At 33.0% G+C, this 16,375-nt stretch overlaps 1 protein-coding gene across 1 annotated transcript in view; it reads right to left on the bottom strand.

Annotated features, from left to right (window-relative positions):
* The window catches only part of LOC142325652 (TBC1 domain family member 14-like), a 97,655-nt gene that overhangs the window by 69,133 nt on the left and 12,147 nt on the right, over window positions 1–16,375 (bottom strand). The window contains exon 2 of the mRNA XM_075367682.1: window positions 302–473. Coding sequence (XP_075223797.1) covers window positions 302–473 — 172 coding nt within the window. The remainder of the gene's footprint in view (window positions 1–301; window positions 474–16,375) is intronic.

Raw genomic sequence — 16,375 nt, 5'->3', positions numbered from 1 at the left:
CTCCATTTTGTTGCTGAGCTATTCAATATCATACCTATAATATTTTATAATATCAAATGAATTAATTATTTCAATCAATATTTGAATGCATACTGTCACAACAATCTCAGAATTGAGCAATTTTTTTTTTACTGAAAAATGTTCAATACCCATACTTGCACACATACTAAATAAAATCCAATTTTCTTTAAAATAAATTTTATGCACTTAAATAAAACTCCACTTTTCTTTAAAATAAAATTTATGCTATTGTTAAAATAAAGGCATATTATTTCAACTAAGTCCAGTTGAGACTACTTACTCCAGAGTATCCAGAATGACACACTGTAGGAGAATTGTTAGAGGTGATACTTCTGCCAAATAGCTTCCAACCATTCCCACCAGCATTTTCAGAAATAGCAGGACCCAGTCGATGTTGTTGCTGCTGTGAAACATTGACATCTCCATTTGAACTCTTCCAACTGAATACATTTCTATAAGAAACAAACACAATGAAACAAATTATTTATATTCTTGTTATTTTTTAAAACTACTATTACACCCACTACTTAATATGTGCATTAGACAATTTTCCAAGAGGATAGAGAGTATATAGAGGATATAGAGTATCAAGAAGACACTGTATTTGGAAGTATCATTTCTCTTTTTTTGTTCCATAACACAGCAAGCCCCATTTACTATAATGACCGCTTCCACCAAAAATAACTGCTCTGCAATAAAGTAGAATATATATATATATTAGGTTAAATAATTCTTTAGTTTTAAAGTATTTTTGAAACGTAACATAACCCACGTACGGTAACATAGTTACCCGTGTTCTTAATCATGTCTGAAATTAACTTCTGAGATTACAGTGTGATTATGTTAATTAGTTTTCATTTTGATACAATTCAACCTTATTTTAACTGAGGGGGGGGTGAAATTGATCGCCCGCTCATGGTGCTCCATGCGTAATCTAAACAATTAACAAGAGGTCCGTCTTAAAATGCACTGACTAAATTAGGATGGCTCCATACCTCAATCAAATCAGTTCTTCTCAGAGATCTGACAATAGCCTACACATTACTTATTGGAATGCAAGAGCCCTGAATGACAGTAAATTTTTACAAATCAAACAAAATGTGTCCCAGGCAGACGTGGATGTATATTTTATTGTTGAAGCAGCGGTTGCTACAGAAACCCCGCAATATTACCAGACTAACGGTTATGCTTTGACTACACTTAAAAGATCCTGCTAAATAGCATCAGGAATCTTCGTGGAAATACAGAGCAGCCCGACTGCAAAATGCAGTATCATGCACAAGATGGGGGAAATCAACACACTGGAGCTAGGCATGGTCGACACATGTAAAAATCAGCAACACTTCACAGTTTTACGCTTGTACAACCCTCCAGAAAATTGTCTTTCCTATGAACCCCTGGACAGAAACATTCAATTGAATACCATTCTTGCTGGAAACTTCAACAGTCCTTCTCCAAGATGGGATTACTCAAGACTGATGCTGTTCGGAAAGTGCCTTGAAGAGATGATTGATAATAGTCTTCTGTATGTTGTGGATACACCACCTACCTTCCTCTCATATTCAGGACAACTATCACAACCTGATTTGGTTGTTATCCACCCACATGTATCTGAAAAAACCAAGGCCCTCTTGCTCGACAATGCTGGTGGATGTGGTCACAGAGTGCTTCTAGTCACAGTGGCCATGACAAAAGTTCCATACAATGAAAACCAATCCCCACGTTGGAACTTTAAAAAGGAAGATTTGAATAAATATAAAAAGCTTACTGACTCTGTGCTTCAGGACTCTGTGATCACAGCCTCCCCTGAGATAACCATTGCAGCTTTAAACTCAGCCATCCTCTGGTGTGCTGGTGAGTGTATCCCCTGGGGTCAAACAAACAAATTCAAGCTTTTTTGGACTTCAAAGTTTACTGATCTTAAGAAAACACAAGACAAAAGCTACCATAAAGCGGAAAACAAAGCCAGTGAAGACCTTATAACTCTTAGAAGAGACAAAAAAAAGACTAAAGAAAGAAATAAGTGCCAAGGCGTTCTGCTTTTAGGAGCTTCTTATCCACAATAGACTATTGAAAAGACGGAATAAAAGCGAATCGATACATATCACATCTAAATGATGATAATATTTGGAAAGTACAACAACCACTGCAATGTGGCATGAAATCTACGAGATGCTGCTAATGCTTTATGTAAGCATTACGCCAATATTAGCCATGTAAAAGGAGACAAATTTATAGCGAAAACACTTCTGAAGTATCCAAAGAGTTTCTGTCACGATAGGAAAACTGTGGAACTTTTTGAAGCTGATTTTAGCATCCACGAATTGGATGATCTTTGCCTCTAACCAAGCCAAATAAAGCAGCGGGACTTGACAGAATATTCCCAGAACTATTATACCACCTTGGGGGAAAAGCTACGGAAACCCTACTCAGCATTATAAACTTGACTTGGCAGAGACATATTCCATAGCAATAGCGAAAGGCAGAAATTATCCCCATATTAAAAAATGGTACAGACACAGTCTATATTAAAGCTACAGGCCTATATACCTAACAAGCCCTTGCTGTAAAGTGGCAAAGAGGCAATCATCTAAAACCAGTTTATTGAAACACACTTGAACATTGTAGACAATGCTCAAGCTGGCTTTCGCAGACATCGAAGCACTATGGATCATATTGTTTACTTTACAGATGGATACCACAGAAAGATGTCTACACTAGTGGTTTTAGTCGACCTAAAAGCATCATATACCGTCTGGCAACCCATGCTCATTCACAAGCTGGCCATGTGCAATATCTCTGGAGGCCTATTCAAATGGTTCAAGTCTTTTCTTTGCCAAAGATTATTCCAAGTGTACCACAACCACAGTACTTCCAAATTCTACATTCAAAAGGAAGGCCTGACACAGGGTGCTGTTCTGAGTTGTATACTATTCAACATTATGATTAATGACATCTTAAACACAATCAGAGAACTACAAGGAGTTGAAGCCTTTCTGTATGAAGATGATCTTCTCATCTGGGCTACTAGTATTAACGTAAATGCATTGGAAGAATGTCTCAATAAGACATTGCTGAATCTTGAAATCTGGGCAACACGCAACACTATGACTGTTAATACCACAAAATCTAATTCCAACTGTTCACGCTTTCCAGAAAAGCACTGGTAATAAGTCTGTCCTACAAGGATCAAAACTGGAAGAAAGCAACATTTCTATATACTTGGGAGTTACCCTGGGCTGAAGACTCACCTGGAAACCACATGTAGAACAATGCATGGAAAGAGCAATGCAGGGGACTTGCCTACTGAAAAGACTCACTGCTCCAAAATGGGGAGCTAACCAGCAAGTGTTAATGACAACATATAAATCATACATTAGACCAGTCCTGGAATACGAAAGCAAAGTGACAGTCACCACTGGCTCCACAACTGCGTATAAGATGAACCTTGTCCTGAACACTGCTCTGAGACTAATAACTGGTGCAGCTAAATCCACCCCGGTGGCAGCTACGGAAACTCGGACACAAATGGAGCTTCTTCACGTCCACCGTGAAAGAAGTGCACTGTGCTTCTGGGAACATTCAAGAAGAGTGTATAAGCAACAGTGAGACAGTTACCAGCAACCAACAAGCAAACTCAAAACCCAAATTGCACCACTCATTGCATATAAGAACCTACATGAGAAGTACAGACTGACACCTGTAGATGTAACACCACTTAAAACTTATCAAGATTCTTTCAACCAACTGCTGTAAAACAAATACAACTTAAAATATCATCAACTGCTAAAACATGCCTCTTATGAAGCAGACTTAAGACAGGCTGCACTCCATTATACAGAAGGATCATCAATATCGGGACAGGAGCCACATACTATTGTCGCTGCTTCCAGGGGCATCTTGCAGTCAGCACTCCACAAAGCAATTATAACTGGGAGAGTGCAGCAATTCAAGCAGCTGCCACTCAACTTGAAATCTTTTCCACAGAGAAGGCATCTTTGTCGATTTGCAAGCAGCCATCTGGAACTTGTCATGTAACACTATAACTGACTGCACAAGAACTTTGGAGTGCAAGAAGACCTTAAACGAACTGGGATGTCAAGGCTGGTAGTTGAAATTCCAATGGCTTCCCAGCCATGTTAACATATATGGTAATGAAATGACTGACAAACTGGCAAAGCTGGGAGCCCCTCAGCCTCAGCCATCCAGCACTCATTCTCTTAACTCAGCCAAAGCGCAAATAAACTCTGCAGTCAATAAATGGATTGGCAAAAACTGCAAAGAATCATTGGCAGGCAAGAAGTGGGAGAGCCTTGTCACACATGGCCCTATAAGCTATAGCCTCCCTCGAGCAGTCAGCGCTGCTGCATTTAGATTAAAACCAGACATGACTATCTGGCCTCACACCTACATCGCACACAAGTTCTGACCTCTCCAGCATGCTAACTCTGCGGTCAAGAAACTATGGATGCAGACCATCTGAGAACTTGGTGAGCTCTGGATCACTCGCAGAAGAATGATGAAGGCCCTGTTTACACAGAAGCCCGTCTATACTGGTCAGTTCATCACAAAATGGCTAAACAGCCAAGAGTGGGCATTGGCTAGTAAGTAAGTATCTTACTTTTTCTTGTTTACTTTCTTTATTATTAATGATCAATTTTACTGCATCTGTTAACTAGGGTAAGTTTTTATGCGAGTTATTTAAAAAAAGCTGGCAACACAGTTGTTTCTGATGCAGCATACATACACAGCTTACACATACAACTTAATTTACAATATTTATCATTTTAATTAAATATAATATTTTTTGGCTTATTTAATTCAATTATTCTAACTAAAACGCGCGCTTATACCGTAATTAATTCTCGCGGGTATGACGGTACTAGCTATATTCGCGCAACGGTTGGCACTACCTAAACTAATGTAATTTCATAACTTACATCAAACAAATTTCGCTTGTACGTTCGGCCACTGGTGTAGCCGCGAGGCTTAACGCACTAGGTGCCGAGTCAACCGGGTGATCGAGTTCGAGACCCCGCCAGACAGAGTTACTTTTTTACACTTTAAATATTCATTTATTTATTTCTACCGCTTACATGTGACGTCACAACATAGCTGACGACTACAACTTACGTCAGTCCTACCAACCTTTGAAATATTATCTAAATTAAATTAAATAATTAATTTCTAAAGTGTAAAAAATAATTTGGTTAGCAACTCTGTGAAATTAAAATTTCCCCGTCCAAGAGGACGAGGGGAAAAGGGAATTCCCCACAGGAAAAAAGGGAAATTTCAATATTGCGGACTGTGACACTAGCGCTTCTTATGGTAAAAGGGGGTACACTATTGACGCTGTATGCCCATTTAGTCAGTAGTTTACAGAATTTTTTTGTGGGAGTGTGCGCCTTTGAAAAAACTGTTTTTGTAGTATTTTAATTGATAACAATTAAAATGTGCCTACGAAAAATATGACCTTAATTAGGCGAAATCTCGAGATACACAGAGGGTGACTTTGCTTTATAACCTCACCCCCTTTAAGTTAAAATTTAAATGTCATCAATGTCCCAACACGAAGTAATAGGGGTAATTTTGACCAAGTTTGGTAAAAATCGATCCATTAGTTCTGAAGATATAAGGTGATTTAGAGGCCATCACCGAACGAACACATACATACGAACATTAACATCAGGAAAATTTCCATCCAGTTTTTTGGGTTCCTTAGGTGTCAAAACGTCAAGATCCGGTGAAAACCACATATGCCTAAATTGGACCAATAACATTAATTTCCTTTCTAGAACTGTAGGCTCTTCTATGGCGCTACCTAGACGGGAAAGTAAAAAGAAAAAACCTCTCATCGACACAAGCAATTTTGAGCAAGGCTCCCACAAAATTCTGTATAGCTTCAATTTTTTCTAATTTAATATCCTTTCTCGTATTTTTTTTACTTTAATACTATTTTTTATTATTTTTTTTTTTTTAAATAAACAGAAAAGCAAAAATATCTAATCAGCAAATATGATTCATCTGAAATCATTACATAAGAATAGCACGCGCGCTCACGTACACACAAATATTTTTATTTGGAAGATAAAAGATTAAACAAATTTCAACCTGGGAATGTTAACAATTACAAAAGAAATTATGAAAATAGAAAATCTAAATGTACTATAAATAATTCTTAAAGTGTATGAACAATAAATTGAATGAAGTTAAAACATAAATGTTTATGCAGCCTTGCTGGCATCCTGACACCCGTAGGATAAGATACACCCGCCTTGTGACGATCACGGTCGCACACCACCCCCTCCGTTCCTAGCCATGTTTGTCTTTACCGGAGGTCGTCTTTAGGCCCTCTAAACTTGATAACACAACACAGTCATCGGTTTGACCTCTGTCACGATACAACTGATGCAAATGCCTCGACAGACATTTCCATCGGTGTATTTACATAATACTGCTATCGCCTTCGTATTGCGTCTTCCAACCACGACCACCTACCATAACTTACAACTATCAAATTAACATATTAGTGGAAGCGCGATCGATCCCCATACCTTTATCTAATACCGAAGGCTTTGCGTTTGCTTCAATCACTAAAGTTTGAATCGCTTCATTCTTAACAAAGAAAAGGATATGATGTGGCCACTCTGCCAATCTCCGTAGCTGAGTGGTGGTTTCTCGGTCTTTCATTCAAAGGTCCCATGTTGGAATCCCAGCCAGGCATGGAATTTTTAATATGCTACAAAATTTCATCAGCCAAAAAGAACAAAGCAGTTTATGCTCGTAATCTCATAAAAAAATAAGATGTGAGTATCGTCAACTGCACTTGATAACAACTTAATTAACATGTGTCATATTATAAACAAGTATTTTGCATCATACTCGTATGTATTAACCTAATAATTTTACTTTGTATATATATATTTTTAACATATCACTACCGAAATTTAAAAATGTTGTTCGCAAGGGAAAAAGGTGAAAACTTGCAAGATGATACAACAAGAAAAGAAGTCCTGACAAAACTAAGAGACAAAATCCTGACGTAACTATTACTAAGATGAGTTAGGGATCTTTGGAACGCAGACATTTTTTTTTTTAATTTCAAGTTTTCCAACTAAATTTCTTGAAGTTTCATACAAAAGTTCTGTGAATATAAATACTTCAATTTTGATATCTTATATCAAACTGAAGAGTGATGACAAAAAATAAATAAAAACTTCTTCAAAACATCTATATTTTAATTTGAAAAATGTTTCACTGAAACACTTTTATTACTTCATATGGAAGATTTTTACAACTTTATATGAACTTTTATATGGATGTTTGATTTATGAAATTTATACCTTCCATGATAACCATACATGGAAGGGTTTTACACTTTATATGGATGAAACTTAACTATGAAACAAGTACCAATTAATTTTAGTTTAAAATTAATTATAAACAAAAGTAACTTATATTTTATTTTAAAAAATCCTTCAGATTAATTTTTTAATACTTCTTTATTAACTTAAGATCATAAAATTTACTTTAAACTATATCTTTTAATGATTACTTTTTCAATTATTTCAAATAAAATATGTTTCTATAATTTTTATAATAGTTGCAAGAATAATATCATTATGAAACCCTGTAATACTAAAATTTTTTTTCAGTTTCATACACCCTCTTGATTTTCAAACAATTTTGGATTTCAGTTGGAAAAAATAGTGTACATATTCCCCTACTCATTCTGTTTTTGTCATGTCTCCCCAGTTTTCCTCACATAACCAAGATGAATCATCAGATGCTAACAATATATAATGTGAGATCACATAACTCCTTTCTGAAAGAGGGGCACTAGCGTAAATGTATCGGTACAATGTTGGCGCAGGGACTGAAAGCCTATGTACTAGCATTTTGCATGCATTGGCTTCTGTTACAAGCAAACTAAAAACATTGTCGTTTTCTATGTCTTTAACGGTATGGTAATACATAAAAAACAGGTTTCATAAAGTTGCTGTTGGCGTATATAATTGTTGAGTTTTATTCAAGTTATAATATTGATGTGATCTAGGCATACTTCCTGATGTATAGCATGATATATAACAATAATATAGTAGAATCACTCATGAATCATACATGACTAATGTGCTATTTATGAATTGTAAACACAACAGGCAATTCTAAGAATTTCATTTACTTATTTTTAATCTAATTTAATCATTGTGCTGAGAAGAATCATATGTCACATATCTCTTGTAATTATGTTCTAGAATTGGTTATTATAGAAACATTGAGGTGTATATTTTACATAATGAAGTGAGTAGCTGTAGTGATTTAATTTTACTATTTGTTGTGTTGTTTTCATTTAAGGGTTTGCCATATATTCAATCATATAAATTTTTAATATTTCAATAGTTATTTTCTTTTAAAATGCCCAAGTTAGAAGGAAAAGGTACAATAATTCATACTCAGGAGAGGGAAATTGTATTTGATGTTTACAATTCCTTTTTACATAATAATGCCGGAACCGGAATATTGAGGAAAACTGAAGTGCTGAATACGGTTGTTCAAGCGACAAAAGTATCAAAACGAAAGGGTCCAAAGAATTACAGGAGAAAGGAAATGAAATGAAGCCGAGAAGCCATCCGTGTTCGTTTTTCCGAGAAAACGTGTAAATCGCCCCAGTACTTTGTGCAATTTAGATTCGTTTGACACGTTTTGGCTTTGAGTCGTTTAAATTTTATGTTATGTAAAAGTTCGCGAAAGTGAAATTAATTTTAAAGGGAATGAAAGATCTTTAAGGGGAATATTACGTAAAATGGGGTTTAGATGGAAAAAGCAGAAGACAACCGGAAAATACTGATAGAACGGCATGACATTAAAATGCAAAGAATTAAATTTCTAAGGCAAATTTCCCTGTTTCGCAAAGAAGGAAGACCGATTGTATAAACAGATGAAACCTACATTCACAGTAGTCATGCGACACCAAAACCGTGGGTAGACACAACACAGACATGAGGGTCTGAAAACACCAGTATCCAAGAGCTCACTAAAAATAATTGTTCATGCCGGCTGTAATAAGGACTCATTAACAATGCTTTACTTATGTATGAATCAAATAAGAACACAGAGAAATTTCTAATAGATGACATTTTCGAAAATTATGGTCACACATTTCTACGGCTGCCACCTTATCACCCTGACTTAAATGCCATTAATGTTTATTTTATCTAATTAACAAATAAATTTTGTAAGAGTAACAGTTAAGCACGTAATATTAATTTTTTTTGTTCATATTACTTTTACGTTTGATCAACTCTTTCTTTTATTATAAAAGTAAGAAATCATAATGATAATAAAGTAATTATACAGTTCTTTATTGATGGATTTGAATGTGAGCTTGATGAATTACAAACTTCTGTGAGGAGAATTTTACAGTTAAAACTTTTTAAACTTAAACATTGGCATAATTTATTTCTAAACTTTTATTTATTATACTCCACTTTGATGTATATTACTTTTATTTATTTATTATATTACTTTTCAACTACTTGAAAAACAGTCTAAGAGGTGAAAATAATGCCACTTAATTTTATATTTAAATTACGCCTTATTAAAGTCGGCGTTGAGTTAAGTTGTTAACAGTGGCATGTATTTTACTTGATGGAGACTTCAAAAAGTCAGTATACGTGCGTTTACATGAAATTAAAAGAACAAGTCAAATTCTATACGAAACGTAAAATCAGCTGATCACAAACACCACACTCAAAATGTGGTTCCATTCAAAAGCACATCAATTTAGAAAAATCATTAAAAAACCATAACTAAATAAATAAACTGCAGTGCTACAGAACAAAAACAGCAATGAGTTTGGAGTGCTTAGTAATGTACGTGAAAGCAAACTGGAAAACGTAGTACAGCTTGTCTTAGTTTCTGTGTGAACCATTTTTTTTAAAGCAAGTTCCTTTGGTAATCGTAGTAAGTTTCAACCAGGTGACAATGAAAAAAATTGTAATTATCACCTCAATAATTTAAATGCATTTTTATCTGTTTTTTGACATTATTATGTTATTGGACTGATTATTGCCAGTATGGAATGCTATGATGTAATATGTGATACAGATACTTAAATCGGCATGAATTCTCAATATTTTCTCGTGAAATTTCAAGAAAATTAGCTGAAAAACTTAAAATAAAAATATAACACTTTCCAGGCAGCCTTACTCATACTCGTAATCGTAAATATTTGCTTATTAACGTTGTTTTCTTAGCATTTATTTTCTTATGACCCATATTTTAGTTTAAAATAAAATTAAATAATTTTAATAAAATTACTTTTCAACTACTTAAAAAACGGTCTAAGAGGTGAAAATAATGCCACTTAATTTTATATTTAAATTACGCCTTATTAAAGTCGGCGTTGAGTTAAGTTGTTAACAGTGGCATGTATTTTATTTGATGGAGACTGGTCAAAAAGTCAAAATTTAAAAAATTGCATGATTTTTTATTTTAACTTTTTACACCACTTTTTGAAGTCAATTTTAGTATTTAAGTTTATTTTAAACGTTCACTAATTTTTACAAAATTTGTAAATTTATATATATATATATATATATATATATATATATATATATATATATATAAACATAAAAATTAACAAATAATGATTTAGATTAATAATAAAGAAATTTTTAAAAAATCTAACGAAAACTTTACAAAAGTTTCGTTATAGGTCCATTATGGTCGGCTTTTCTACCGGTAAAAAAATACAAATTACTAAATATGTGACATATAGCTTTAGAAAGTCCAGGTTCAAAGTGAAACGTTGGTATAATCTAGACCCATTTAACTTCCCGTTCAGAAAAGCCTACATTTAAATGTTAATTAAAAAAATGAAAATATAACTTCGACAACCACTTTAACTAGGCTGACTCCTGCACACCTAAAAGTGATTGTTTAGCATTCGAAGTTCGTAAACAATTTCAAATTTTCATAATTTATACACAATTCTTGACGTTTTCTCTAATCGATTTTAGTGATAATTTGTTTTAATGCCAGAAGAGTAAAAAAAATGATATCAGTTTGAAATAAGATTTTCAACATACAACTTCTTTGTTCCTTTGCACTTCTGTTGCCATGATGCCAAGAGTGAAGATATCGCAAGTACGGCTAAACATCATCTGCGTTTCGGTGGGGTTAGCATGCATGCATGCTTCCGATTTGATTCGGTGAAGAAGATAGAAAAAACCACTTCATTCCTTACTTTCGCTAAGAAGCCTAGCATGGAATGTCGTTTGATTATAGCAGCAGAAATACAGACTTTACACAGTAGCAGTCTTTTCGGGTCAAAATGTATTGTTACGTCATAAAAAGAAGAAGTTCTCAATTCAACCAGAATATATTTTTCATTAATTAATTCATTTTTTAATTATGTTTAAACTTCTTTACCAAATAATTTCAACGATTTTGTCATAAATGTAATCTTTCAATCGGATTTCAATAATTGGTTTTTTTTTTTAATTTAATTTAAACAATTATATATTTTTATTTAGCAAATTCAAAGTTGTGGTTGCTAAGTTTTCCCAGGTAAATTTAATTGAAGACTTTGTAAAAATTATATTATTTATACGAACTATTTGAAGATTACTTAATTTTTACTTCCTTGTACGAAGTAACGGAAATATTGTAATCGCGAAAAACTTCGGTTTTCAGATTTCAACGGAAATATCCATTTTAACCATCCCTGAATTTAGTTTGATCAGTTTCGGCCTGACGTATGTTAAGTACGTTCAAAAACGTACATAACTCAAAAACGATTAGTCGTAGAATGTTGAAATTTTGTTTTAAGACTGTTGTTAACATCTAGTTGTGCACCTCCCCTTTTGATTGCAATCGACTGGGCCAAAAACGTATACAGTCAGACCTCTAAATAAAGCGGGGTTTCAGTTTTGAAACATTTGAATTTTGGAATTTTTCTCAACTGCAGTAATAGGCACTCGCTGACAGCTTTTTAACGATATATCATAAGCAGTACTTATTTTCATTGGTTCCAGAGTTATAGACAAATAAAATTTTAATTAATGAAATATTTGGATCTTACAAGGGGAAGGTTCATCGGTTCGAATCTGACTTCATATACATTTTTTTTTTAACTTTTTCTTTTAATTTAAATATATTTATTTATTAGTAATTATTAACCTTTAAAAATTTTTATTGTTAAACAAATTTTTAACAATAAATCAATAATACCAAAAAAAAAAAATAATAATCAGAAGTTAGTGAAATAAAATTTTATGTACTTATCATTTTAATTCAAAAATTTTAACAGATGTTAATCATTTTGTTAATACATCGACATATTTAAAAAAAAAAGTGGAAAAAAAATATATTTTGTATATAATGTCGATTCGAACTGATGTGTGCATGGTTACGGATCCGCGACACGTTCTCACTTATATCATATGTCTACTTGAGCGACGTGAAACAAAATTAATATGTAAAAAAATATAAAATGCTAAATAAATATTTAGGGCAATTTTTCTGTCTAACTGCCCACTTTATTAAAGAATTGGAGGATCGTATCTCACTTTCAAATGAAGTAAGTTTAAATGAAATGCAGCAAAAAATGTGTATATGCAATTTACAGACGTACAAGGAAGTTATGTGGTGTCCGCATCAATTTTTTTTTTGTCGATCACTGAAAAGTATCGGGTCATTTATATAACATAGTGATAATAGGCTGAAGTCAATCTGATATTCGAAAAATTCAAGAAAATTAATTAGTGAACTTAAGGAAAACAGTAATACATATTCCTGAATTTCAAAGAACCTTAGCTCACACTCGGTAGGAACATCTTCGTCGTTTCTCTGCAATCATCATTTTATTTTTATCAAGAACTACTGTTTCCCTTCTGTATAACGGGCTTTTTCGAATACCGTCCAGCGTCTTCGTAAACAAAATTTAGCCTTTCCCTTCTTCCCTTTCCTTTCCCCTTTATTCCTATTTCCCCTTCTTCGCTTTTACCTTTTCAATTTTTTCTATTTCTCTTTCCCCTTTTTCCCCGAGCGTAAATCGGTCCAGTAGTTTTTTAGTCTATAGCGGACACACATATCGGAAACATTGAAATATTGGAATCGTAAAATAGTATAGCGTATGTTGCTTTTACATCCAACAGATAGCGCTGTTTTCCAAAAAAAGCATGTTTTTACCTGTCACATGTGTGACATCCTAGGTATACAAATAGTAGGTATATAAAAACGCACGTATTCGAGTGCAACGTTATGTCAAAATTTCAAAGTAATCGGTGAAGGACTTTCGGAGATTTAAGATTTTGAACAAACGAACATTTACATTTTAATTTATATAGATATAATTAGTTTAATTAATACAAGGAAATTCCAGCTGATAGCAATATATATAAATCAACACCATTAAAAAAAAATTGTAAGTATACATCCGGCCGATAATCAGATGTTTGCTTTATAAACTCGCATAAATTTTAAATCGGTAGTATTTTAGAAGATCAGCAGCCTATTGCACAACTCACTTAGATCGTAACTAAATACTTTTATACTTTACCCTACCTTTCACCGATTAAATAATTCATCTTTTTAGTTTAATAAACAAAATAAATGTTATTCAAACTGTGAAAAAATCTGAAATATTCCTGATCAAGAATTTTGAGACGGCGGTTCTTTCTTTACATTCCCAATATTATTTTGGGGAGTACAATGGAGAATATAAACAGTAAAAGGCAAAGACCCATCATTACTTAATATTGCATTTAAAGATAGACGCTTTAAATAACCATAAATTTATGGTAATACGAGTATATTTAGCGATATACATGCGATGTCAGATCCTTAAATCAAATCTAACCCTAGATTAGCTTAAAATTAACATGTAGTGATTTAACGTATATAGTTGTTACCCCGAATGTTACCCCGCGTAAATCGAATAATTACTGCACTGCATACATCGGATGAGGAACAGTTATGTAACAAAAGTGTGACGTCATGTAAAGAAATAATAAGGAATTACGCTGAGCTGTATACAGTATTATTTTATGTAACGTAACCGGGCACACACGACTTCCTACAAGCAACATACTTCGATCCCATAATCCATTTACAACTAAACACATTCGACAACAATAACCAGCAATCTTTCTATTTGCATTCTCTCCTCAATAGCACGTTACGTTTTAGTAAGTAATCGTATATTATACGATTTATCACACGGTACAATTTGTAACCGAATCTCAAGTTTTACTGGTGCAGTATTAAATGCAGATCGGGAATAACGAATAGTGTTTTTCGATGATAATTCTATTTATAAAATGTCACAATAGGTACCATCGGTAGTCCTAGAGGTAGCAATGCTACTAATACTTTTGCGGTACTATATCACATGTCCAATACTAATACGATTTTTATGCCTAATAAAAAGGTAATTACAACAGTAGCACCTACACCTAAAAGTGAAAATTTGAGGAAGATGAAACAAAAATTTCAAAATGAAAAGCCAAAAATTACGATTATAATCTTATCGTTAATCGCCACCTAAAGAGATATTAAGTAAATTAATAGTAAATATCAGAATCTGCAACTAGATAATAGAAAATAAATCGAAAATCACAACAAAATTTACAAAATATACGTATAAGTAAACTGATAAATACAATCAACTTCGTAATGTATCTTTCTATGCAGCTTATCTAAAATAATGAGAAAGTTAATTTCTAAGAATTTTATCGCTTTAACAAAAACTATGCAATAAGCACGAAATAATAATTAATGACCCAAAACGGCATTACAAAAAAAAATCTCGCTTCTTCATACAATACTGTTTAAAAAATATACAATTTGTAACATGTGCACATAGAAAATACACCGAACATCAGATGAAAGTTACATTACGAATTATACTACATGCCGATATAAAGAATGAACAGTTTTTGTATACATTACATAACGTTCTTAACTGTAAATTCTAAGCATAGCACTAAAAAATAGTAACATATAAAATACCAATCCATCAGTTTACGAATGACTGACTTAACGAATTTTATATTGCTCTCACTACAGACAATTAAACAGGAATATATTTTTCGCCAATTTTCACATGCCACGGTGTAATTTTTTACAACGAATTCGATGTAATATGATAAAAAATAAAAATGTTATACTTTATTACATAAGTCTTCAATCCGTGGCTCAGCTCAACAGTTTTTGTGGCCAGCCGATCCCCCCCCACAAAAAAAATTAATTATAAAGATTTACCTTATTTTATTAAATACACGTGTACTTAAAAAATAACTTTGAAAAAAAGTATAATCGAGAATACTGAATATTAATCTTATTTAATTCATTATTTGTCGAGTTTGTAATAAATTGCAGTTGTAAATGCCACATAACTAAATTTAGTGAATACATAACAGCTTAAAAGTTTCCTAACCAAATAGCTAAATTTTTAAGTAAATAGTATAATTCTTAATTAATAGATTATCACACAAGAAGAACTGAAATCCGATAACATACAAAAATGCTTTAAAAAAAATATATTTTCTGTAATTCAAAAGTAGTGTATATTGAAATATGCTCTTTCGGCTTAAGATGGCAATACAGACCTGTAAAAACACAAATATTTGTATATTCGGTTAAACAATTATTTGTACAGATTTCGGCCATCGAGCCAGTATAGGTTAGAAATATTGGTCAGAGGCTGAAAAAAAGGGTGAAGACCCCTGCCTTATGAGAGATAAATTTATTCATGAAAATTAATTTCACGGTCATTTTAAATAATTTCCTTTTTTATTACTTTGACGAACATTTAGGCTTGATTTTCAGTTTTTTAATTAGCTGAACAATGTGTTCTGAATCAGAGCGTTTTGAATTTATACAGTGTTATTTTTTGTGTGGTGATACTTTAAGTGGACTAGTCGCGTTCTATTACAGATAGCTTACTCGTACAAATATGCATTAACTCAATATAATATGACTTAACCATTTAAATGCTTACAGAGTAAATTTTCATTTACCAGTCATAGCAATTTAGTCTACTGGGATCTTATAATCAGTTACGCCTTCATCTGAAATATTTATCAATAGGACTTCCAGTACTGGCGAAGTAGATGAATTTACATTGTCAGGATGCTCTGTACAAAAAAGAGTAACAGAATAAACGATTAAATTTCATTTCCTTCGGGCGAATATTTCATTAATTTATTCTTTAACAACGGATATTAAAAAAAAAGGAAAAGAAAGGACAAAAATTAGTTCGAAACTATCTGCGCTAGAAGTTTAGTTTTTCCATTTCAAACGAAGGTTCCAACTAACTCTAAGAAAATGTTTCTGTAAATTTTTTTAT

This window comes from Lycorma delicatula, chromosome 1 (genome assembly GCF_047948215.1).
Source record: "Lycorma delicatula isolate Av1 chromosome 1, ASM4794821v1, whole genome shotgun sequence".
In the NCBI taxonomy this organism is placed as follows: Eukaryota; Metazoa; Arthropoda; class Insecta; order Hemiptera; family Fulgoridae; genus Lycorma; species Lycorma delicatula.
The sequence above is the reverse complement of the archived record's forward strand: the minus strand, read 5'-3'. Positions and strand labels throughout refer to the sequence as shown.